The sequence below is a fragment of the Rhea pennata genome, chromosome 7 (assembly GCF_028389875.1).
Source record: "Rhea pennata isolate bPtePen1 chromosome 7, bPtePen1.pri, whole genome shotgun sequence".
Taxonomy (NCBI): Eukaryota; Metazoa; Chordata; class Aves; order Rheiformes; family Rheidae; genus Rhea; species Rhea pennata.
In genome coordinates this window covers 21,183,616-21,210,724 of record NC_084669.1, presented here as the reverse complement: position 1 = coordinate 21,210,724, position 27,109 = coordinate 21,183,616, and the positions used below count along the sequence as shown (strand labels likewise).

At 38.6% G+C, this 27,109-nt stretch overlaps 1 protein-coding gene across 5 annotated transcripts; it reads right to left on the bottom strand.

Annotated features, from left to right (window-relative positions):
* Window positions 1-1,059: 1,059 nt before the first annotated feature.
* On the bottom strand, window positions 1,060-24,539 carry ZFAND4 (zinc finger AN1-type containing 4). Of its 5 annotated transcripts, none has more exons than XM_062579565.1 (11): window positions 24,454-24,539; window positions 23,475-23,777; window positions 16,893-16,968; window positions 16,726-16,793; window positions 14,445-14,631; window positions 10,835-10,982; window positions 8,837-10,009; window positions 8,109-8,163; window positions 5,076-5,190; window positions 2,920-3,000; window positions 1,060-2,397 (listed from the first exon to the last, which is right to left on the bottom strand). In XM_062579565.1, exons 2-11 carry the CDS (start codon window positions 23,656-23,658, stop codon window positions 2,277-2,279), a joined length of 2,208 nt encoding a protein of 735 aa, XP_062435549.1. In that variant the 5' UTR covers window positions 23,659-23,777; window positions 24,454-24,539; the 3' UTR covers window positions 1,060-2,276. The 5 variants fall into 5 exon arrangements, with proteins under 5 accessions (XP_062435549.1, XP_062435548.1, XP_062435551.1 ...); XM_062579564.1 differs by having other exon boundaries at window positions 24,449-24,517; XM_062579567.1 differs by lacking the exon at window positions 23,475-23,777 and having other exon boundaries at window positions 24,454-24,489.
* Window positions 24,540-27,109: the final 2,570 nt, after the last annotated feature.

Below are 27,109 nucleotides of genomic sequence, written 5' to 3'. Positions count from 1 at the left end.
AGACACATCCAGGAGACAGTGCCCCCTGTTATGAAAGTTGAAAGTACCAAAAAAAAAAAAAAAAAAGCGTTTATCATGATGTCTAGAAAAAGATAGAAATATTTCTTTTTTATAACATAAAGCATTAACAATCCTAGCCCTATCTACTACTGAAGTCTATTAATAGAAGGCATTAGTGCAATCACATCCCAGGGGGCTGAAAGCTGAGCAGAAATGGGCATCACAAGCACACAGATTTTATTGCTGCTGCCTTCTAGAGATTTCAGAGAAAGGTAACTTTTATTCAAAATCCAGGAACACTTTTGACTTTTGTGTGGAGCTTATCAACTTTACAGAATTCTGGAGATCATTCAACAACAGATTAGCCTGGTTAAGCTTCCTCACAGCTTCTCAGGTAACATTAAAAAAAACAAAAAACAAAAGAAAAAACAAAGCGTATCCAAAAGAACCATGCAAAAGGGAAGCAGAAGAGCACACAAAGTCATTGTTAAACTACCACTATGTAAATGCTTTATGATACAATCTAATTATGTGAACAAATGCACAAAAGCTAAATATTCATCCACAGCAGATGCACAGCACCACAGATCACTGACTAGTATTCAGAAAACCAAATGGTTAAGGTAAGTTTACACAGTAAACAGTAATTAACCCATAGTACAATCTAACATAGGATTTGTCAAAACTTTCTAGCATATAAATCAGCAATAAAAACATTATTTACAGTCTTAAGTGCTCTTAGGGTTGCTCCACTTTCTGAAAATAACAGCATCTGTCTCACAGTACTGAAGAGCAGAACAAAACCTGAAGATTTATGCATAAGAAATGCCTGTATCAGGTATAATATAAATGAGGTATAATAAAAGTAATAAACTACATGTATAGAAGTTACAGATAATTATACTGCATCCTCTGAAAAATTGCACACTTCAGAGTAGAATTATACATACAAAAATTACAAACCAAGCAGAGATTCAACTTAAGATACTTTCTGACACAAATTTGCATTATGCAGCTTTAGTAAATTTTAGTATAGCCATTCTAAAGCACTGCAAAATTATTTCCAGAAATTATACTTAACAAAATGAGATAAATTTAAGTTATGAGAGCCTATATTATTTTAATTCCACTTCTGACAAGAGCCTATCCAATATCTCTGGCTTAGAAAGCTGCTGAGCCACAAACTACTAATAGCTTGCCATGTCTGCCCTGTTTTCTTATTCTTTTCCTTTAGCACCAGGTATGTCATCTGTATTAGAAATGCAGTAAAAACTACAGGCATTAGGATTAGCACTGATAATCCCAAGGGGTTTAAGAAGTTGCAAGTGGCCTACATAAAAATAATTTTTTCTCTAAGGATGAGAATTCTTTAAGTTATTACTTAAAGTTACTATCTTTCATTGATCCTCTTCCTTTTATTGATCCAACTTTTAACTGCCATGTAGGTCACCTGCTACTTTCTAGTTGGAATGCAGCATACAGCATAACCAACTCTGTAGTTGAGAAATCTGGCAAAAAAAGGGATAAGCTGCAGCAAGGTTTTCAATTTAGAAGTAACATAACATTTAAGTGTTTAGAGGCAACATGGAGTTTTGTTTTAAAGTGTATTCAGAATAGAACATCTCAGGCAGCATATCACCTCCAGAGATTTTATATACTCCAGAGATTTTATTTACTCTAGAGATTTTATTTATTTTTTCAATCATTATTCCTCCAACAACCACTTTCTCCAATAGCTACATGTTCCTTCAAATTGTCTCTGGCAAGTTCTCAACTGCTTTCGTACAGTATCAGCTGGAGATGCTAAAGGCTACAGGTTAATACATGCAATTTGCTGAACACTCATTTTGCCTTTGCTGGCACATCTGTAAGACTTCAAAAGGTTTATTTAAAACCCATAGAACTGGTCACTCTGATCCTAGTGAAGTGGGTGGAAGTTTTACCACTGACTTCAGTGGGAGCAGGGATGAGTCAAATGCTTTTGAAAACCAAAAATCCCTTTCCCCTCCCCTCCAGTAACAAAATTCAAATCTTAATTAGGAGCATGCTGTAAAATAGGAAGTTATTTTGTGCATTTATTGTAAGAGCATAAACCAGAATAAAATTTAATATTTATTAGAATTTCTTCCAGTAACAGCATTCAACATCTTAACAAACCAAGTTGTGAAGTCTTAAAAAAATCTAGGATTACAAAAAAAGTTAAAATAAATTCTTCCTTATATTTAATGGCAACAAAGGGGAAATTTTCTATTAAAAAACTTGCCCTATAAACAGTATTATTTTAAGAAAGTGTGATTAACATGATATGTCATTTTCAGAATGGATACACAGCATATGAACACCAATCTGAACGGAACAGAGGGACAGAACGCACTACCCCTTGAAGATCTCAACAGGCTGTTTGAAGAAAAGGGAAGAAAGAGAATCTTTCTAGTGAAATAACTTAAAAATTCCACGCAATGGACAAAACGCAAGAATACAGAAGACATTACATGACACCCTCATTACAGCACCCCCCTCAAGTCTGGTTACAGTAAATAAAGTTAGTAAAGTGCATCTTTTAAAGACTTGTCTAGTGAAATAGCTTTCCAAATATAAAACACTTAACACAAGACGTGCAGTAACAATTAAATCATAGTGTAAGTTTTTAAAAACTATCTTTAGCTTTTCATTCACTAAAGAAGAAAAGTGTTAACTGCAGTAGTGTTCACATTATTCTTCAATAGGATGCATCCTCATGTGCTTTTGTTACTTGGCAAATCTTTAGATATGGAGCAGGGCAAAATTATGCAGTTTAAGCAAGTGCTTCTCTGAATGTAATACAATTCTTCAATGGCAGAACAGCCACATGCAGCACAGCCATGTTAGATTTTGGGAAGCTTTGGTGCGCTAACGATGGGATTTGTCTCCTGCAAATACCTTCGCCCTGCACTCTTATAGTCGTAGGTGCAGGCGTGAGTCTCTGCATAGCGGTGAGTTGCACAGAAGTTGTTTCCGCATCTGAAGAATCAAGAATATTAGATGTTACAAGGTCTTCTCTCTCTAACATATGCTGGGTGCCCTAAGGCTTAATCACATCTTGTTTATTTAATATAACTGTTTGGATTCTAATCATCCTGGACTGGTATTAACTGGTAAGGTAATCATTATGACATTTTTGTAACTGAATTCTACAGTTCTGACCCAACAGTTTCTTCAGGTATGAAGTTAAGCAAGACTGGTACTCCTGAAATCAGCTAACCAGGATTACAAACAGTTGTTAAAAAAGAAAAAGAAAAAAGAAGGAAACCCCCCCCCTTTTTTTTTTGTTTTTCTCCCCCTGCAAAAGGCAAAATTCAGCAGACAAATGCACAGATCTAAAATAATGGCATTGGGTGAAATCCACATAATGCATTTTAATTTAAAAAAACCCACATCATTTAAAGCACCAAGACAGATGTTCAGTTCAGCAGTGATTTCTGCCCAAAATAAATTCAAATTAATAATTACAGATTTAGTCAGCTCTAAAGATAAATGAATTGATTGTAGGAAACATGACTGTTATCCTCCATAACTCAGTAAGGGTTCATCTCTCCACTATTAGTTGCAAATTCAATGAGTTAAGTTTATGTAAGTTTATGATTTTGCCTTCTAACTTGATGAATCACCACAGACACGACTCCTAACAAGAGAAAGGGCAATATATACATTGTACCTGATCTGAACAAGCGCCTCAAGATCAATATTAGTGTCCTGTACCTGAAATTATTTGACAAAGTTGCTTCTTGCCAGTAAAGCAGTAACATAACTCAGAATCAGAACTCTATTCAGAAGAAATATGTTGACAATAGCTCATCCAAATAATTGTCACATTTGATATTACAGTAATCCTCTATTTATCTATCTGGGTTCATAAAACTTCACAGCTGTTCCAGAGGCTTGTGTATCTGGTAAGAAATGTGCTTTACTTTGGTTCTTGTTTCTGCAGTTATTGTCTCTCTCTCACAACTGTGTATTTCTACTCGGTTAATGTTCCATTCTAGTAAAAGGTTACATGGTTGCTCCTTTTGAAACTAGGACGATGCTATTCTTGGAGATGCATGACTTTCCCCCTTTTCTCGGCTTCATTTTTAATCATAAAAAAATCTGTTTTATTTCTATAAAAAAACCTCACAGCTATTTGCTCAGTAGAGAAGTGTGTAATGTCCAAAATTGTTACAAAAGAATCAAAGAGTCAGCAAGGAGACTGATCCTCACCCTACAGTTCTCCATCACAACTCCCCAATGGCAGGGCTCTTGTTCAATTTTGCTGATGACTGACATCAACTCAGATCAGTTTCAAACATACCTCTCAGTGCAGCAGTTCCCAACCTTTACTAGCTCATGGGAAACAATGCCAAGAAAAAGAACACATTGTGGAAACACTGTACTTTGAGAAGAAAAAAATTACTTTTTTGTTTGTTTGTTTTAAATCTCCAGTGACTAGTAGTAGCTAGAACAGTAAGAAGAACTCAAGAACAGTAAGCTGTTGGCAAGCCACAGTTTAGGGGGCCAGTACGCTAGGGTTCTGCTTTTGAGATACTCTAGAAGCTCAAAGGTGGCTGTAGTTTCGCAAGAACTGGAACACATTGACCAATAAAACGTTAAAAATAAATTCGTAAGAGGCAATCACAAACATGTACTAACAGGGCCAAGTCTGAGGTAAGTTTTCCTAAAAACTGCAACAAAAAACAGTAACAAAAAACAGTTTTTCTCAAGTTTCTGCATGTTTACATTCTACAAAGTTTCTCAACAGTAATTTTAACAAGTTCTCTACACATTAGTCTTCTACATTACATCTCATGTTCATTACTTCCTGATTCCCTGCATTTCTTGATTTTCTAGCACAACACACACCTCAACAGTAGAACAAGTACAACATTCCTGAATCTTTTTTCCTGGGAGTTTTGCTGAACTGGAAATCGCAAACAATTTTCAACTTTTTTTGAAAACTGCTTTTGATTTGCTGTACTTAAGGAATACCATGCAGCACAGAAAACCTTTTGGTTAACTCAGCTATCCATTTTAAACAACAGCTGGTTAAATACTCAGCCTACCTGCACTCATAGCTGGTTGCCAATCCAGTTTTCTTGCCACAAAGAAAGCAATGCTTTGTAATTTTCTTTTTTGCTTGAATTAAGCCATTCACAGGTGGCAGATGGGTTGCTTCACCTGTTTTTAGAGGTAAAAACAGCAAAGACATTTTATTTATTCTTGACCATAAACTAGTTAAATATTATCTTTTGAAATTCAAATTTATTTCTGCATTTCTTAAGACACTTCAGGTGGGTCCCCCAAGCCTGAAGAGGAAAAACAAAACAAACAAATGAACAAACAAAATCCCACAGCCAAAACAGAAATCACATCTCAAGCCTAACACCACCTTTGGAAGAAGCAGCAAGATGTGGGACTTGGACACATTGTTTTTGATACCTGTTAAAAATTCGTATCAGTGAGAACTTACAGAAGAAGTCAAGAAACATCTCCTAATGCTCTTCATAAAGGCAAAATAAAAATACATAATGTGACTGAGAAAGCACTGTATACAGTGGCTTTCCAGAAAAATCAATTGAGCATTCAAGTACCTAGTGTCTAGTATATTCAGTAGCTAGTAAATGAAATTTGCCAAATAAATTCAGCAGTATTTTTAAAGCTTGCTAGCACTCTGTAATACAAGAAAAGCACATTATTAGACTACCTGTCTCTGTTTAGCTGTGTGGTTTCATAATGCGTTTTGCAGATGTTCAGGAGTTCTGTACTTGAAAAAAAAACCTTTCTTTTTTTACCCTATAATTCTTGGCTCTCCCTTTATCTTTAGAGGGCAAGTAAAGAAAAAGGCACCTTTCCTCCTAGTGCACAAAGCAGGTCTTAGTTCACAACTTGATCATTCACTCCTTACCACAGGATTGCAGGATGCTGAAAATAAGCCACACATCCTCTCAAACCCCCCTTTTCAGTGTTTCTACCCACTATATTGTCAGAATGCCCCAGAAAAATGACTGCCTTGAGACGAATTTTGTCCAGCGCACTTGTGATCCCAATAGTCAATTCTCAGATAAGACACAGCAGGCTACATTCACTACTAACACCAGACAATTACTTCACATTACAGTCATCACTACTGATCAGTGCTATCCCACTGCTATCTAGCATGGAGACTTCCAGACAATGTTTGTCCATGCTATCCATTTCACCATCTAAAAGCATACTATACCCAAAGCATTAGCTAGTGTCATTTGTGAGGAAGACAGAGACTGAAGACAGTTCCCTCTGCGGGCCATATCTAAGTATATAATACATCTGTTCTCACATTTACAGTCTCTACAGCAATTACGGAAGAAAGTAATTAAAAATAAATCAAGGTCTTAGATGACAAACCAAATTTTTTCTTTAGTCAGCTATACAAGAGATCATTACTAGCCACTTTTCTCCCCAAAGCCCACATGATATAACACTAACTACTTTGTTGTTCTGATGTCTAGAACTTTTGGGAAAATATGTTTTTCTCTAACCTAAATACCACAGAAATGAAGCAGATTATAGAAAGGTGGGCTTTCCCACAATGCAGACAGGGCTATTATGGTATCCTCTCATTTCCCATGAAGTAGATACAGACAGAATTGCTTATTAATACTGACTGCTAATTCAAATTCACACCCTCAGTTGTGAAAGAAAGGCCACCATTTTAGCAGTTTTTGCTCTTAATCCATTGCAATAGCATCAAATTTGGTATTGCAGTTGCTATATAAGGAAGATTATCTTCTAGTTGATCCTCTATACCTGAATTTTAGATCCCGGAACATATGTCTCGATATCTTTCCTAAAGTCAGGCAGAAAGGAGAGGAAAAAAAAAAAAAAAAGCTGGAGAAAACAGGTTGATTACATTGAGAATCCTTAGCACATGCTTTTGCGTCACTGTCTTCAGTAAATGCTGTGGTAAGTCAGACCTCTTGGAACTGCCTACTGGCCTTAGCCACTGCCTTCGAACTTACGCTTCAGCTCTGAAAATTACTAAACCAGCAGTACCTCAATCATCCCAAAGCAACATTCTTACTACCTAGGATGATTTGCCCACTACGGGAAGGACTTCAAGACCTAAAGCGCACAGTCATCTGTTGACATTAATGAGTCAAGAAAATGGTTTTAAGAAGATGCGGAAGACAAGCAAACCATTGTGTTTACCAGGCTAACACAAGCACACGGATGTGTGCAGGCAAAGCTTGTCAAGACCCAGGAAGTACGCTACAGCTTTTCTTAAGTACACTTCTGAACTCAGCCAGCAAAGGTATTTTCTCGGCCACTGTTTGAAAAACCACCTTCCAGGGAAGGGGCAGAAGTTACATCCTCTGAATTACGTACTGCCCTCTTAAAGGGCTAACGTGGCCTAGATTCACGACCTATTAAAGCAATGCCAGTTGGCAATACTCTTCTGCTCTTTCCCTAACATAAGGCAACTTACATGATTAAGAGTTTTAGAAATACTTATCTAGACAGTTTAATTCCTTGCAAAACAGTTATCACAGAAGAAATTCATTTAGGTATAACACATCCATTCCTAGTAGATGTCAAGCACTGAGCACTCCACACTTAGCAGGATAGGAAGAACGATACATGCCCCCAAAACTACCAATACAGTTTCAAAATTTTCCCTAATCTCCAGCATTGCTGCCTTTACTCCATTGTCCCCACTTTTCTTTTGATAAATTCTTTACGCTCAGACTTCAACCTTAAAGAAAGTATTACTAATGAAAGCAGTGTCTCTGATTTTGGTATACACAGAAGTATTTGCAGAAATCATGCTATGGAAGCTTCAGAGCAAAAGGTCATGTTTATCTCTATGGATGACATGTAGGATTCATCAGCTATTAATAACAAAAACTAGTAGAGACAGTCACAGTAAAGTCTATCTTAGATCAGGATGGAATCTATGTTAAATAACTGCTTAAACTATTAAAGGTTAATACCATATTATAACAGCAAGGACTTCAAAAGACACATACCTTACAAAGATATGATTCTTGTTCTCTGTGTACCTGATAAATCAAGAAAGCGTTAAGAGTCATCTTCAATTATTAAGTTATACTACTTACCTACTCTTTTCCCTATAGCTGCAAGACTTCCATTCATTCCAAGTCCATGTGCAGACTAAAAAAAAAAATTTTTATATATATATATATATATATATATGTACACACACACACAAAAATTATATTATTTATATACATTTTGTGTATATATAGGAAGATTTCTGCAAGGATATCACTAGCAGATAGGAATTAAATAAAAGGTTAGGCAGTCTGATACCAGCTTGTTTGAAACCAATGTTTTATCAGTCAGTGAACCTACAAAGAGAATCCAAGACTTCTGTTCAAGAAATTAAAATCCAACAACGCAAAGTCATGCTCAAAATGACTATCTAACAATCTTCCCAAACTTAACAACATATGAAAACAACACAGTACATTGTAAGTCTAAAGTTAGGCACACATGGCACCAGTTACAGTGCAAACTTAGAACAAGTGACTACTAATGAGCAACAGGAGTAAGAGGACATTTCAAGCCACAAAGCTAAGAACTTTGGTTGTGAACTAAACAATCGTTTTAATTCTAGAACAAATTACTTCTAGGACCCATTTATATAAACATGCAGTCAAGACATCAACAGCAAGTTAGAAAAGCAGTTTCAGACGACAAGGGATTTAAGTATGCCTCTCACCCCAACTGCCTTCCCTAAAGAGACACACACCAGAAATGTATGGTTTTCATAATGCCAAAAAGAGAAAAAAAAAATATAAAAAACCTGAGTGTTAGTACTCACTAGAATGTATTCAGCAGCTTCATTTGTTTTCCTAAAGCTTTCTTCCTGAAAACGCTGAAGGTTTGCAGGCAGTGCAATACCAGGAGTCCGAAACCTGCCTGTCCCACATGAATCCTGTAAGTTTTCCCTGCTTGCACTTTGGGCCAGTGAAGCTAGAAATCCTAAGTTATTTATAGAACTTGCAGGTTCTGTGGATGCTTTGTTAGCCACATCTGTAATGTCCCTAGCCTCCACTTTAGAAATTATATCAGGTCTTTTCCCAAGTGAATCTACTTTCATGCCACGAAATCTAGTAGTCCTAGAAAAAGAGGAATCTGCTATACTATGGACCTCCAAAGATCGGAGCACATTTGGAGAAGCAGATCTCATGTTACCAACCTCAAAGCATTTGGGTTGTGTTTGTGGTTTCAGAGAACTGTGATGTGCCAGCTGTGCTGAATACCGAAGAGGTGATAAAAGGGTATTCTTCTGAGGACTTAATTCATGAGTACTGAGAAACCCAGCCTCCATTGCTGCAGTGCTCAGCACTTTACTAATAGGTTTTCTATGTTGCTCTACAGCTTTAGACTCTTCATCCCTGTCAGATAGTCCAAGTTCTGGGTTCACCTTCCCTATGTCATATATCTCACTATACTGTTCAGTGGTGCTGGCTTCTGGTAACAAAGCAAAAGCATCAGCTTCAGGTAGAAGCTTTTCTTCTGTTCCATATGGTTCTAAATTTGTTAGATTTGTGTACAGAATAGAATCCTTCTCATTTGTAGAGGTCATATTTTCAGACGATTTTTCTGAATTTGTAGGCAGAGATGAAGCAGGAGTCAGAATACTATTTGTTGGTACTTTTGTATTTTCTAGTTCGACACGAGATATTTTTGGTGGTAACCTAATGCTACTAACTGACTGAGACCAAGAGGTGCTCTGCCAGGTATCATCTTCCTTAAGAAAGTCATTAGTTGTGGATGGTATTGTTCTACCAGCAGTGGCCAAAGTAGCCAAAGCTGAAAGTGCATTTTGGGAAGACTCCGAAGTATATGAATTCCCAGGAGGAGGTAGGCAGGACTGTCCAATATGGGGGAGCACTCTTAAAAACCTGTGACGAGCAGCAGCAGCTACCGAGCTACTAGATGGTCGAGGAGCCACTGGAGGACGAGGTTTCACCTTGACAGTTTTCTTAGGCTATTAAAAAAAAAAAAATCATTTAGTATTCACACTATGCTCATACTCAAAAGATCCAACTGCAATGACAGTCCCAGCACTTCAAAAAGTTTAAGGTCAAAAAGCACCATCAACCCTTTTATTCTATTCCTTCATCTGCTACTAGCCATGAAAACTGCACCCTGACATCTGCAAATTAAAATCAAAGATGATAACAAGAAAAAGCTTTTTAGTAAACAGACCATATATCAGAGGAACAGGGAAGCCAGAACACCAAAGCTGTTCAGAAGAGTTGTCTCAGACAAAACAATGATTAAAGGAAGGAAATACTGCCATCTTAGCTTTCCACCCAGGCATAGGAAACAAGACACAGGCATTAAACAATCTTGCTAAAACTCTCAAATTAAGTTTAATCCAGATATCTTAAACACCAGCCTAATGCTTCATCTACTGGCTGATCTCATTCTTCTGTTTAAGTTTATGGGCTTTCTAGTTACAGTTCATCCCTAATGAAGTGCTACTTAAAAGCATCTTACTGATTTTACCAGATTAGTACTGCACAACAGCTCTACTTAAACCATTGGAATACAAAAGAAACCCAACACCACCAGTGAATTCTTTGAATGTTGAGAGAGATCCAAAAAAAGTTAATGTCCCATAGCAGAAGAATATTTACACAGTGACAGTTCACTACGTTAAATGACAGACAATAAAATTATATATCCTTTATCACTCTATTTTTCCAAGAGGGCAACCAAGAAAACTAATTGATCTGCTTTCTAGCAAGACCAATACTGGGAAAGTGAAAGTCACTTGATAATAGATGAACTGAATCCACAGCTTCACCTTTTTACTCAGATTCATATTCTCCATCTTTGCTTTGAGCAGCTTCATTTTATTCATAGTAATTGAATTCTCAATAATCTGTTGGCCAGAAGGTGATGCCTCTGTTTCGTCTTCATCATCAGCATATAAATTATAAACTGAACCACCACTGAAAATAAAAAAGAAAAGTCATTTTCACCCTCTGATCAAGTAATATATCTTCAATGTAGAGTATTTTCACAACTAGAAAGCCAAATCCATAGTTGATCTGTTGACAAAGCATTATGTAAAAATGTATGCAAAGACATTTCAAATCCACTTATTTTAGAACATAAACATTCCTTATTAGAGTGCTCACACAAAGTGATGATGCTGAAATCAGAACATAGCCCAACTTTCGGGAAGTTGTTATACCATATGCAGTTGGTTTACACTCACTATATATTTTCCCCACAGAGGCAATATCCAGTTCCACAAGTGTCTCCTGAAGGTATGGCCAAAGCTGTTAACAGTGTGACTCAGACAACAAGCTGATCAGTTTTCCAATTAACCAGACACTGGCATGGAAGGAAAGTCCAAATTTCTATCCATCCTGAGGGGTGTTCTCACCATAAATGGAAATGGAGGGGTCACCCGTGTGGATGTGATATTCTATTTCTCCTTTTCAAATAAAAAAAAAATAAAAAAGGATCAGTTTAGATTTCCAAAGAGTCCCAACATTTGGAAAAAATAAACAGATTCAAAGACAAAATATTTTAACTCAATCACTGGAAATTTATAGCATCACATTGAGTTTTTGCATTCTGTTAAAATACAGAATGAAAAAAGACAATGTTTTAAATTCAGTATCTGACTTGTTTTTCCTATCAAGCATTATTCAATAACACAAATCTAACATTTGACAGTGAAATTAAATAACCTTTAAGAGTGTCCAACTCATCATAAATTGAAGAATTTTAAGTAGTGCTTTAATTCTCCCCGTATGCTGTCAGCACCTAGAAATTGTGACAATCAGGCAATTCCCCTTTGTTCTTACAAATGTCTTAAAAGATTTAAGAGAAGTTTCCTCTTCCTAAAAGAGAGAAATGAAAAATTATGTACCATGAGAAAGTCAGTTCCAGAAAAAGGTATATAAAACTAAATCTCCTGTAATTATAACAAGGTATATAAAATCTTGTGTTTTCATAACAGATCTCAGTTCTGTGATTACTGATTAAAGCTGGCATCTTACCTGGTTCTTGGAAATACTGTGCTGCCCTTAGTCAACAGCCAGTATTTCTGCTCCGACTCTCTAAATCTATTTCTAAAAAAAATGCAGCAAAGTTCAGAGGGCAGCACAGCTGGGAGATGGATCTTTAAGAATAAAATGGCAGCAAATTAAAAGCAAGACTGCGTAATAGTTGGGTAGTTTCTTACCAAAAACTGAACAGCTCTGTATGGGGACAGCCAGCATGCACATTACAACCTTTCCTGGTAAAGATTCAACACTAGAGAATCACTTCAGAATTTTATCTCTGCAAATACTTAACAGTCATAATCAACTACAAACAATTCTTTGCAGTTCCTTTCCCTTAATATAGAAATAGAAAAAAAAAAAAGGAAATAATCCTCATTTCTTTTTCTTTATGCAAAAACAATGTTGTCATTTGTCTTACATTTTCTGGCTAAATAGGAGGCAAAAACTTTGAAAATGGAGTAACAACAAATTTGTTTTAATCAGAATGTGATTATGAAGTCATGAGGATTGGACAGAAAACTTTGTTCATGGTGATACTTTCAGCTCAGAGCAGATTTCAGGCTGATTTTATCCATAATTATTGACATTCCTGAGATCTTGCTCATAAAATGCAAGCTTGAAAGATAATCAGTAGCTTGCCTGCCATTGCTCTACCATAGTTTCAGCATTTTTTTTTTAATACAGAGAGAATAATCATGGCATATATTTACACTTGGTTATGTTTTAGCCATTAACTTAACCACAGACAAAGTCGTCTAGGAAGTTATAAAACAAAAGCAAAACAAATGGCCCATTTCTAAACTGAGGTCACTGAATTCTTCTCCATGCAAGCAACATAAAAAAAGCTGGGAAATGAGAGCCTCAAACTGCTCAGTCAGCAGTACATCCACACCTATGAACATTTGTACTTGTCAGTGTGGAAAACACTAGTATCCCGAGAGCAATTCACAGCCTTTCTATATACAGCTCAACTGGAGAGGAGGTGTGATTTGATTCCATTCTCTTTTCCTTTTGTCACTTTTTCCATTCCCCACAGTCTGACCCAGCAAATTGTTTTATTAGCCATAAAAATAAATTAAAAAAATTTATGGGTGTCCCTCCCATCCGAAGTTAATGACTGCCCTAGCAGAAAAGCCCATAACTGAATTCCCACAAAAAACGTAGGGGAAGAGAGGTGGTTCAAGCTGAACATATTACAGTGGGCTTCCAGCCTAACTGGATCTTCTGAACAATAACAACATTTCTTAAGGAGAATATACGTTGACTTTTACGTACACTGTTGTATAGTGTGGCTTATTCCTTTTTGCTGCACTTAGCTAAATAGTAGTTTATATTTAATCTATACACTAGGAGTACCTAACTGAGAAATTTTATAAGTTTCAGACAATTATCTATGCTCATTTTAAATGCAAATAAAATCCAATAAACCGAAGAATTTGAACAGCTGAGCAGATATCAGGGAGACTACTACACTACAAACAAGAGTTCAAGTTCCATCTAACAACCTCTTGCAGCGTAACATCCTCAGTCTTAGCTCTTTGGATTGATTTGGGGATTCTTTCAGTTTAGGGAAAAAACAGCTAGTCCCTAGAACAGCAAAACTCCTTTCCTTACAATTGTAAAAATATTAAGCTTTTGGGGAGGGGGGGGAAGAGTAGCATCTACCCAAAAGCTGCAGTATAAAGACAGAACCTAATACGTTTTTAATACTTTTTAGCACTTGCAGTAACTTTAAGAAATAACTCACACTATACTTTACTACAAGATAATAATCTAAGTGACAGACTTGCCCTTCTGGTAACAGTACTTCAATTTTATGACAGCGATTCGGACAAGTTTAATACCTCAACAATAGCTAATCTGAGGTCTAGTTATGTCCAAAGGCTAGTAACATCCATAATTCTAAGCAACTCCTCTGCATCTTCCAGCAAACCCTGGATTTTTCACTGTCAATCTATCTTCCTGACTAATCCTTTGGTGGAAGTTGTATATATATGAAAAAGTAAGCTTGGGCTGATAACAGAAATATTCATAAACTCAAACAAGTACCTTAAAATGAAAAAGGTACTTAAACAAAAATTTTTTATATCCTTATTGCCAAACTGACTCTCTTGAAAAATGTTTCCTTTGAGAATGGGCTGAGATGTTAACTGCCACAAGGGGCTCGGTCAGTTTTATCTTGCTTTGTAGTGACACGCAGAGACACAAGCCAGTCAAAATGACTACTGTCCACAAAGTCTACTGTATAGTTAGGTCATCCAGCTACAACATTTTGGTAATCCTTCAGGAACAATTCTTCCAATCCTCCATATGTTTTTTTGACAAATTCAACATTTATTAGCTGAAAATTATACAGCATTCTCATTTTAAAGAGAAAATTAAAATCAACTTTACCTCAAAGACTCAGACAATGGTGTTAAAGTGCCATCTCCCCGGTCTACCACACGGAAGAAATTCAACTGATCTCCTTCTCGATATACTAAAAAGGTAACTTGTTTGTTAGTTGGCCCCTTCTCCCAGATCTCATCTCTGCTGGGATCCATATATTCAGCCATTTCCCTAATAGAGTCTTCCACAGGAACTACAAAGAGGAAAAAAAAATATTTCAAGTTTGAAATCTTGCACTTCCAGGCCGAGTTTTTTCCCCTTTGGAGAGCTTTCTGACAATGTCTAAAGATAACTACAGTAATGATACAAAAGCGTCACACTAATAGGTCAGGCTTCTAGAAGGCAACAGCAATCAAAGATTCAACCTGAAACAGCCTCTTTCAAACATTCTTGCTGACCTGCAAGTAGCACTCTCTAAATTCAAGTCATATGCTTAGCTATGCATATGTAAAACATCCAGCTGAAGTCCCCCTCTACTGCATTTATACCTCTATGCTTCATGGAATCCTTTAGCAGCAAATAAATTCCAAGAAATTACAAGCAGTCTTTGTAAATAAAGAAATCTATATGCTGATTGTTATGAGCCTGTTCTTCTAATAATAGGTATTCTAAAATCCCCCATTCATTCACCTGATCAGACATCAAAATCCATTCCAGAGCTATCTTGAACCATCTCCCACCTTCAGCCTTTCTGAAGGATGTAACAGACCTAAATATAGTAGCATCTACCAAACCATCCAGTAAAGCCACAGAAGACCCAATTATGACATTGTGTATTCAGGAGACAGCTTGATGATATTTAAGTCCTACCTATAGGAGACACTAACTGAAGCGATAAAAATACAAACCTGACCCTGAAGATTTAAGGAATCCAGTTAATTTCTAATATTAAATTAGCTGCTCCTCCTCACCTTCATGTTACCACTCATCTCCTTGGTCCCTTTATGCATGGGATGTCACTTCAGGAAAAGCTACCAATAATTACATATGTGGGAGAGAAAGAAATGGAGAAACAGACAGCCCAAGAGATCAGCTCAAATACTAAACAATGAGCCTGGTAAGATCACCAGGTCATGCTTCTCCCTGACTTCCAAAAACCGAATGGAGAAATTCTCTCTACATCGGTGACTACAGAACACACCTCTTAACTATGTCGCTTAAGTACTACTGTGGAGAAATGAAAGATGGGGAACAGAAAACCAGTTAGACCACCTCCAATCCACTAAGCATAAGGTATAATGATGGTTTTTACAACCTACTTTAGAGGTGACTTTATCTGGCAATCAGAAAAATGGGTCCAAAATAAATTAGAATTACCAGAGTAATTAAAATTTGTGTTATTTTTTGTAAACTGCTTCAATGTGAGTAATTCTCCCACTCTAGAAGCACAGAGAACGTTGTTAGCTCTTCACTCTAATTTCACACAGAGAAAGTAATTCCCTAACATATTTGCTAAACTAAGCGAACAGATTCCTGTATTCTTTTATTAAGAGCACTTGGGACTCCTAACAGGAGCTTCTTCAGAAAGAAGCATTAAACATTTACAATAAACTTTTCATCACTGAAACTACTCTACTATCAACTGCTGCCCAATGAAAATCAGTGCTCTTAGGGTAATAAATCCTATTGAAAACAAAGATTAACATGGTTCTCTTACAATCATGCATCCTAAAATTTTAATTTAGTTAAGCATACATTTTAAACATGCATTGTTTTACAAAACTATCTTTGTTAGACTATACTCAGAGCATTGTTACAATCAAGATTTCATTTTTGAAAGCACTCAAATGTTTGGCTTGTTTTGATTGCTTTTGAGAGCTCAATACAGTTTATGATGGGAATGCTCAGCCTATACAATATGCTGAGCGCTTTCCAAGTGAAAGCGCCAAGGATATTTCTCCACTCTAAGCATTCATTCCTCTATGGATGAGCCATATAACCAAGCTTATCATCAAACTAAAACTATGCCTGACTCTTACTAACCAGGTTTTTTTTAAAGCACTTGTACAAAGACACTACATGCACATATTTGTGTTCTCCTGTTAAGAATTCCTGATTTCAAAGCTTGTTAATTCTTTATATACAAAGATACTTGGTAAACTATGGATAAGCAAAGTGAAAAAGACGGTTTAGTTGGTACACTATGGAAGAGAGATGGAAAACTATCCCTCCTTTTTTGATAAATAGTTACCAATTATTTGGAAATAGCCAAAATGCTTAGCTAAGAAATCTGTTCAGTCATAAGGTGTTGCATGAATACATCATTTTAAACTGAACTAACACCTACCTCTTCTAGTGTTAATAGGTCCACCTCGCATAGCCAGAACTAGCTTCAGAGTGCAGCCTTCTGAAATGCTGTAAATGGCAACAAATAAATAAATCTTTGTAGCATTTTCTATTGTCTATGTTAACAATCACTTGGAAACATTCATTGCAGTCTTATTCTATACTTACTTATAATCATTCAAACAGTAGTCATCCTTCAGTTCCATATTATTCCAAATTAAGTGCTGCTGAGAAACAGGAATACCTAACCAAAAAAAAATAACAACAACAAAATAAAATTGGAGTTTGATGGGAGGGCTCTGGAGGACATTTGGGTTTTTTGAGGAATACTTGAGAACAAGGGGGAGAGGAAAGAAGTGGCAGCAGCACAAGAAAGGAAGCAGGACAAAAACTTCAGCAACAATGTCCAACCTCCTGTATAGTTATTAAGACCAAAGCTAAGGTTTCTAGCAGGCTGGTACCCCCATGGGGAGCTCCATTCTTTTGGCCCAACAAGGAGTTAGTGGAAGTGTGCAATAAGCCTGAAGTAATCCTTACTCTCTTGTCTGGTAACTGGAAAAGAGCTTTACTCTGTTGTTATTTGCACCTCAGATCTTTGTCTGCTGACAGAAAAACAGGATAAAACCTCTAACTATTGACCTGTTGAATAATTTATTCCAGACTGATATTCTGTATTACTCACAGTGAAGATAAGGTTCCATTAAGAAATGCTACTGGTAGCTCTAGTGCAGTGGTGACAACTAAGAAATTATTTACTGGGGCTGCTTAGTCCAGAACCTGAAAAGTTCAGATGTACAATATAATACCATACTAGTTAGGCAAACTTTATTCAGCAAACATTGAAAGGACTTTTTTTTTTCTTTTTTAAAACCAGGCCTTTACACATTTTTAATAAAAGGTTGCCACTCTCCAATTTTTGGATAGACTACAACCCAGAGCAGTTACGAAAGGAAGAGACACCTTTGATCACCAAAAGGCATTAAGACTAAGGGGAAGATGAACAGCTCTCTTTTCTGTCTTAAAAAAAAAAAAAAAAAAAAAAAAACAACTTCCCTTCAATATCGAAAAGAAATACTTCTGTCCAATTTATCTAATGAAAATCTTGGTAATTTTAAGATTTCATTATGCATTCTCTAAATATTGTAATTAAAATGAAAATCTATGGAGACCTTTTGAAGAAAGTTCTAAATACTATTCCTTAGACTGAGATGCAAAAACTGTACTTTTTGTAACATTACATTAAAATAACCCTGTACTATACTTTATTCTTGGTCACTTCGATATCAAATTGTGTCATTTACTGGTTATTTGCATGTTCAGATACTTAAAAAAGAGAGGCAAGTAGCAATGCTACACAGTGAAAGTTCTCAAATAGCAGACAAAACAGCTTTAAGAAGAGGGGAACACAAAGATCAAAGTCCTACAGGTGATTTGACAAATATATCTCAGGAGAGAAGGTCAGGTAAGTGGCTCCTTCTTAGTTGGGGGAAGAGCACAAAACTCCCTAAACTTCAGCAAGGAAGAAAAAGACACCAAATCCTGGTGAGAGTTCATGCAGATTCAGTGGGCAGGTAGGGTACATGCTAAGCAGGCGCCCTCATGCACGACAGAGCACGTTCTGAAGGAACAGTCATTGGTTTTGGTTAAGCTTTAGAGCAGAAGACAATTTCTGTCTCTCCCCACTACAATTCACCTCTAGATCTTTTATGAACTACCAACACAACTTTACTTGGCTCAGAATGCATATAATGCAACCGTTACATTCTCTGAAGTCCACGATACATTTATGTGGGCAATTACGCAGTAGACTAACCTAATAGCTATTACTCTGCCAGCTATTTAATAACTGCTTACATTTCAAGTCTGCAGCATAAGCAAAGTAAGAACAAACTGGCATTAATCAGCAAGTCTGCAGTGAAGCTCTCTCCTATGTTGTTTTGCAAATCTTCCGATTACAAATGTTTATTACTGTCCACATCTGTTATGGCTTCAGCAGCCTACAAGAAGCAACTTCCAATTACTTTGATAAATTGAGGGAGCATTTGTTAAAAAGACCGTCTTGCAACTGGCAATGCTGCACTGAAACATGCTTTTGTTCATTTAACAATGACAGTGTATTTTTAATGAAATGCACAGTTGAAAATACTATTCTTCGCTGCAATGGGAAACAGACAAGTCTTTATTACTAGTTCCTTTTTAAGATGCTTTCTAAGAATTCTGTATTTAAATACAGATGAAATAGCATGTACTTTATAGGTTCATGCAGAAGAAAATGTGTCAGATACCTCTTTTCTGGATTACAGGAAGCCTTTCTTGGAAACATTTCCACATGGGATCAGTACACAAAATTGGCAACAACAAGAAGCACAAGATACCCCTTTGTCTCCCTCTCCCTAAGCAGCACATGACCATCACTGGTCTGCTCTAAAGCATGACTAAGAGAGAAGAATAGGGCAATAAGCTACAGCTTACGGTTTAAATGGAAATGGGCTACCCAGGTAAGGCTACAGGAAGAACAAAGGTTTGTTGTTTTTTATTTTTTTTTTTAATTATCAGCACTCCTTTAGTCATTTCAATACTGACTTACTAAAAATCATGGGAAGGGGACTAGAGTAGGGATCCTATCCTCCTGAGTCAGCTTACCAGACCTACCCCTAAGCTTCATTGCTTTAACTGTCTTTCTAGCATGCTAAGCTCACTGGAGAAACTGATAAAGGTTGCGTTTAACCCTAAACAGATTTCAGAATGACCCTTATTCTATGTTGTGGACAAGGACAAAAGACTATGTTTAAAACAGCACAAACACTTCAAGATCATAGTTCAGACTCAATTTATTCCTCTTTCAACCAATACAGCCACTGGAAAGCCTCTTAAGAGTTTACTTTCTGCTCCTGCTTACACAGGAGTTGGGCTGCTCCTCTTCTTTTTGCCCCACATACTAGCTGCACTAGTGAAGAGGTAGAAAGGGTCAGATAGGCAGCAATATAATACAAGCAAACAAACCAAAGAAAAAATACAACTCTCACTAAGAACTGAGAGTATATACACAGTTTTAAAAGCTGTAACAGGTTATTTTATCTGTTCTCTCTTGAACTAACTACTAGCATTAAGAGGTACTCTGAAAGCTAGCTCATTTGTTCCCTTCACTATAATACAAGAACAAGAAAACTCCCAAATTCAGAGGTAAAAAGGAAGATATTTGCAATTCAGTTCCAAGTAGTCACTGAAAAATGACTGGTTTTATGTTTTTTCCTATTTTAAACCTAGCTAAGTGAACAAAGGCCTTAACTTGTGAGAAATTATTTGTGTGGAGTGTTAATAAATAAAACAAACCAAGCTCCACCTTCCCCTTGAGGCTCAGTCCTGTATCACTGATCAGACATGTTTCCAGGTTTTATTTATGGTTCTTCGATAGATCAATGAAATAACCACTACTAGGAATGCACTGTTCAACTTAATGTTTTTTCTATAGAATTTATTATAACAACTTCTGTTTCCAAGTGAGAAAAATCTAAATCATCTCAGCACAGCAGCCACAAAGACTTCCGTAACGTAAGAAGCAACAACAGACCACTCAAGGGAGTGGCAGTGTTTATTATTTAAAAAAACCCCACTATTTACTCTTCAATGAAATTCTGCTATTTTACCTTTCACATATGAAAGTCTCAGTCTCCGCCTTGAAACTCAGGTACCATTCATGACCACCAACAGTTCTGCTTTATCATACAAATACCCAACAAGAAGTAAAACTAAGAGAGCATGTGTGCTGCTGGCAATAGTGCGTTCTGCAGCTGACAGAGTATTCTAGCTTTTATACCACCAGTATCAGAGACAAGGGAAATTGGTTGTTCTTCAACGTAGCATCTACAAAGGCTCGTTCAGCGGATCTGAGCAGAGGGGTGATTTATTCTAGATGGCTCCAAGACAGAATTATAACAAATATGAACTTGGAAACAAACACTACGTGCTCAGTTTGCACTGAATATGTCTGTGGGTAAATGCCTGGATCTGCTCCTAGCATGCATCAGATCTGTTTTAGCTTCAGTTTACAAGCAAACCCACACAGAGTTTTAGATATGCTGGAGCCTCCTTAATAAAGTTTTATCCATATTCTTTGCTGAGACCAGCCAGAAGGATCTGGAGCTCTTGCTTAGCGAGATACCGATGACTACTAAAGCAGTCTAAAACTCTTTCCACGTTAGATCATTAAAGAGGTAATAAGAATGTTAAACAGTATCAGGATTATTCAGAATTCCTTACGTATGAACAGTACTCTTTCTTATTATGGTGCAGACAGCCTACAGGTATTGATATTCTAGCTGTGGACAAAGATCAGTTCTTCTTGATTTGGCTTTACTCTCAGGTCTCTTACAGTTAGAGGTATTATTGACTGAGTCCAGATCTTTTGAAGAAATCTGTTTATTTCTGATACGATCTAGATTTTGTTCTCAAAGATCAAGTGGTACATTTAATCACTTTCCCAGAACTTTTCATTTTGTGTGCTTGCATACTATCATCCTCAACACACAATCTGTCCAGAGAGATAATAAGTATACCCAAGGGCCCTATATTCGCCTACTAGTGTAGGGTTCTTGTTTTCTCATTCTCTAGCCAAAAGAGTAGCTTAAATGAGAGAAGTTCACGTCGTGAAAGTTGACATGATATAGTAAAAAGTAAAAACCAGCAGCAAAACGAAGAAAAGAAATAAGCTTTTTGCCTTCCATGCTATACTACAACCACAAAATTACTTAGGATTTTCCACTGACCTACATGATTCATTACTTGAACTTGTGCACTAAAACAGGGACTTTGTTACTGAAAAGTTGCTTATTTTTACATGCAATACCAGCCTCAAATACAATAGAAAATGATTTTTTCATTGTGCAACTCTCCCCCTCACACACAGGCATAGCTGATCAATCTGATTTCAGTAAAAGAAACACCACTTTGTCCCTATATTATATTAAATATGGCATTACAGATCCTTTAATTCTGTTTTGGATTACCAAGGCATTTCAATTGATTTTTGTCAATTAAATGATAAGCACCAGTGAACTCTCCATCTTCGATATTTTAATGAAACACTTAAGTCTACATAGCAGGCATCTAAGCTATAACTTTAGCATCCAAAGAATTACATCACGTGAATCAAATTCCTAATAATTAATATTACAACTTTAGTACTAGTTGCTCCTGTTATGAATTAGGATGCTTTCATGAATTAGGCACACCTAGCCTACAATAACAGGCTACAGATATTATTCAACATATCTATTTGCAATCTCCTGTTCTGGACTATGAGAAATTCAAATTCTTCTTCCTCAGACCTTTATACTGGTCTCTTCTTGTACCTCTTAAAGCTCATCCCCTCCTTCTATATTCTATACTGTCCACGTAACCTGCTTTTTCCTGTACCCTGTTGTCTATACTCCCTTTTAATTCACTATTAGCATGCCATCACCACTATATTTAGCCACGGAGGTAAGGAGGGTGAAGAGTAAAAACATCTTTCCTTTTTGTATTTCACATCTAGGATCAAGGAGCTCCTCGCCACGTTCTCAGATTTGTGTTTAACTACTGCTCTGTCTACACGAAGCAAAAGCACGTCTGTATAGCTACACTAGGGCAAACTCGAACTGCAGGTGAAGCTTTCAGTAGGTGACCTTTGTGAAAAGTCCCCACACAGCTGCAATATTTGTATGTTCTAAGACTGATGCACAACTCCTGGTGCACAACTCCTGGTTTCAGTGCATCAGTGCAGGTTTCCATAAGAGGAATAGAGCCTTTAAGATTCAGATCTAAAGCACATTGCATCTCCCAGACAGCAGCTTCCACACATACTGGCCATTATAAACACACAGAGATATACCAGGGAAAAAGAGGACCCTTTTTCTGGGAATTATCCAGTCCTGTACTCTCAGCCTGTGCAGTAACACAGCTGTGTAACTCTGACAAAGGAGAGAATGTATCGCTGCAAAGCGGCAAAGGAACATGTTTACATATGTACTTCAAAACATGTTTCCTGTGCAGCAGAGTCATTTCCACCTTAGAAGGAAACGAGCGAGAGAGGACTAAAATCCACACCTTTTTTCCTTGTGTTAGCATCAGGGTTGCCCTCATACCTCTAAGGACGTTTTCACTTTGCAAGATATACCAAGCTTATCACTTTTAGACAAAGCATTGCTCAGATAGACATCTGCCAGAAAAACATCACTAAAATAAACAAAATTCTCATCAGTAATTTCAAGCATTGAGGTTTATCTGCACCGCAGTTACTCTTGCAACTACAGTATAACAGACAAACCAAACTACATTATATTGACTAATCCAGTTTAATGGTTACAGCCCTAGTTTTAAGTGTGCCTAAACAGCTGCAGTGTAGATATACAGCAAGACTCAAGTTTACAGCTTATGTTTAGAGAACCTTAACTATTAATAAACAGGTTATATCTTTGATAGTATTTTCTGTGTTTAAAAAATTATCTCCTACGTAACGTAAACATAACTAATTATTTACAACAGATTTATTGAAATTTATCTTAATAGTGATATACAAAATAATAGGGAAAAAAAGAAAAATAACAATTCTAACTAAGCAAAACCATAAACTGAATATGAGCTTACAGATACTAATGTACAAATAATTTAAATTACCTAGTTTGATTTTAGTAAAGTTAAAATTATCATTTGTAAATTAAGATTTCCTCTAAACTGATAAAGTTTAAGGTGATATCAAAGGAAGAACAGTACCTTCCAGTCTTTGAATTTTAGCTTTCACAGAAATCACTGTTTCGAAGGGGGATACTCGCAGTTCAAAGCACGTGCCTGTAAGCGTTTCAATGAAGAGCTCCATAGTTTCATAAAAAGGAAGTTTGTAGTGAAATGGTCCCAAGTTATCTTCATTGAAAAAAGGAGGCTCTTTCTTGTTGGCCATTACAAAGGACTTACAACTCTCTTGCCAGAGGATACGTTAGGAAACTATGCTCCACTTCTAGCCAGGTCAGCTTTGAGGACAGGTATAGTGCATTGTTGTTCATGTTTTGGATTTTCCACCTGTAAAGCAAGCAAGCAAGCATAGTCTAGCAATCTCAGAATACAGCTTTAAAGAGAGTCTCATTTCATCTCTCTTACGCTTGATGAAAAATAAAATGGCTGTTAAAAACCATCAGACTGGTATGTAACTTGTGCAATAGATAGCCACAAACAGTATTAGCAACACTGTGATTTTAAAATTCAAGCTTCAAGCAGTAATTTAACTCTCATCACCTTTCTCTTTTCCGTTTCCCCACCCCCCACGAGCGACATCACCTGACCTGCGAAATTACTCCCCAAAGCCTCCAGACGAGGGCTGAGCCCTCAGCAAGCTCACAACTGAAGGGAACTCCGCGCAGGGAAGGCCAGGGAGACAGGGACGCGCCCGGGCCCGGGCCAGGCAGCGGCTTTGCTGCCGCCCCCGGCAGCGCCGCGCTCCCCGCCCTGCCGGGCCCGACCGGCCCCGGGCGCCGCAAACAAAGGAGCGAGGGCAGCTCCCGCCGCCGCCGCCCCGCACCTGGGCGGGCCGCGGGGCCGCCTCCTTCCCGCTCCCTCCGGGGCCGCAGCCCCGCCAACGGGGGGGAGGCGGCTCCCCCTGCCGCCGCTCCCGCCACGGGGCCCCGAGGGACCCGCCGCGGCCCGCAGGCCGCCGAGCCGCCCCGCACCGGGCGGGGAGGGGAGGGGGAGCTCACCTCACCTGCTGCCGCCGGGCCCGCGCGGGGCTCACGGCGAGACGCGACCCCCTGCGCCCCGCGCAGCCCGCCCCGCGCCTCAGGGAGCTCGCCAGCCCCGGCGGGCCTGGCGCCGCGGGAGAGCGGTGGAGCCCGGAGCCGCCCGCGCCGCCGCCGCTCACCGCCCGGCGGCCTCCGCGCCTACCAAGCCTTTATGACATCCCCGCCGGGCGTCCTGCGACGGGCCAATGCGGCGGCTGTTCTCATGCTGCCCGCCCAATCAGCGCTCGAGAGGGGCGGTGCTCCGCGGAGCCATCAGGGCAGGGTGTCTTCCAGGCCTTAGCGCGTTGATTTCGCTTGTTGTGGTCGTTAAGACGCCTGCGGGGGGAGGGAGCGGGTGTGGGGGGGGGCGGAGGGTGGGGGGAGCGGAGGGGGAAGGACCCGGATGCAGCGTCGCTCGCGCGAGCAGCCGTCACGTGACAACACGGGGGTCCGGCCGCAGAGCCTCCTGGGACATGTAGTGTGCGGGGCGGAGGCTTATGGCGGCCCTGGCGTAAGACGCAGTGGTGGGAAGAGACGAGGGGCAAGGGTGGGCCGCACAGCACCGTTCGGAAATGTGGGAAAACATCGTTTCTACCTCAAATTCAGCTGTGATCCAGAAAAAAAAAATCCTCTGCCACCTCACACATGGAAAGGCAGGAAGAGAACAAGGCCTGGGCTGCGGGTGCTGCGCAGTCCCCCCGGCCTCGCGCCTCCTCCGCCACTGGTAGGGGCCCGGCCGCCCCCGCTTCAGTTAGCGGAGAGGGGCTACAGCAGGAACCCCGTCCAGAGCTGACCCGACCAACGCATGCTGTGCTTCAGTAGTGGCCTGGGTCAACGAGGTAGTCCAAACGCCCCTGCCAGAGCTGCGAGCGGGTTTCACTCATCCAATACACACCGCTTTCTACTTCATGAAGTAGACTCGGGTGACAGCTGCTTGGATTCCCAGCACTAGAAGATTTTATGCTTCAAGGCTGTTTTCTTTAAAAACATTTAAAGATGATACAGCTTGTAATGCAAGCCAAACTTCTATAAAGCATCATCTTCATTTTCTAGGAAGAGCTACCTATTGCTGAAAATTAACAAGACAAAAACCTCAAGAATGTGTAGTTCTGAAACACTCAGGCATATCCTCAGCAGGGAAGGATACTAGCAAAAGCAGAAGCTACGCAGCCATGCAGGAAGAGGCAAAGGCTATATGTAACCAGAGCTACCATTGCATCAGGTAGCCCCAGCTCAATGCAAAAATGAAACAGTAACAAAACTACCACCTCAAAGCAGAAAGATCAGTCCTCTCTCTCCCTTTGAGCTTTTTTCCTTTTTCATTTTCAGAAGCACACAAGGCTCGTTAGTGTGTATGCAAGAATGCTGCAGCTATTAAAGCAGCATAGCTTCTAAGTTAGAGCAACACCAATTCATGCTAGAGCGTTCATTAAAAGCAAAAGAATAATTTCTCCCGCTTCTTATGTAGAATCTCCTTACACAACACTCAGAACAGGGGCACAGTATGAACTACCTGCTGAAACCAGGCAGCTCACAACAGGAGATACAGTGCTCTAAGACAAGTTTACTCAATGTCAATATCTGATTCTACTCCGAATTAACATATTACGATTAGATTTGTTTTCAGTAGGAGTATGGGCAACAGCAGTACTTTCCTAGCATGATCATGGCTGGCAGATCAATCTGATGAAATGCCAAATAAAACAAGTTTAGTTAATTAAATGGTACTAATTAAACTCACTGCTTTACTTCTCAATTCAGGTTTTAAATTATGCAAGAATCAAGATTAGGCTAGCTGTTGGGCTTCATGCTCACTTAAAACACATAAAAACAAATTTAATGGTTTACAGATGCACATAGCAAATACTGGACTTTTCTAAAATTTGTGCGCTCTACTACTGGGCCTTGAGTTCTGCTCTTCCTAGAAAAAACACACCTGGCTTATCAATAGCTAAATAATTACAGGAGAGTGTAAGAAAAGTTTGTAAAAAAAGGATCAGGTCAAAACCTCAGTAAAATACTGCTCAGATAAAAGAAAAATAATTAACAACAGAAAGTGGAGTGCCTAGACTAGGATTCACAATCTGTTAAGGGGAGCTAATGGAAAACCACACATTTAATATGGGAATTTTAACATACGCCACTTTAGAAAGATTGAGGGATGGGGAGAGAAGGAAAGATTTTGATCTATGATATAGTGCAAGTTCCGATCAAGGCCTTTTCTCTACTGAGCTTTCACATTAAAGTTTAAGAAACTCTTTTAAAGGACAGGAGCTTGCTTTCTACTACTCCAGCAGCACCTGGCTTAGGACTTGCACTCTTTGCAGTGCTAATACAAATTATTAGTGTGAAGGGCTGAGAAGGAGGATGGAGAAGAGAAAGGAAAATTCACCATCTCTTTTGCCTTTCTGTCTCAAGATGTCTTTGAAGCCTTTTAAGCACAGAAGAAAAGAGGCAGTACGAGTCATGTATGAGACATAAGCAGCAGATGTGATGCCTATAAATAAAGTGCAAGAGTTCCCACAGTAGACACCCATTTGCAAAGATCTCCCACATTCTTCCCCAAACTGCTACTCTCCATTTACCCCCCCCTCCACACACACACCCCCAACATGAATCAATGCCAGGCCCACCTAAAGT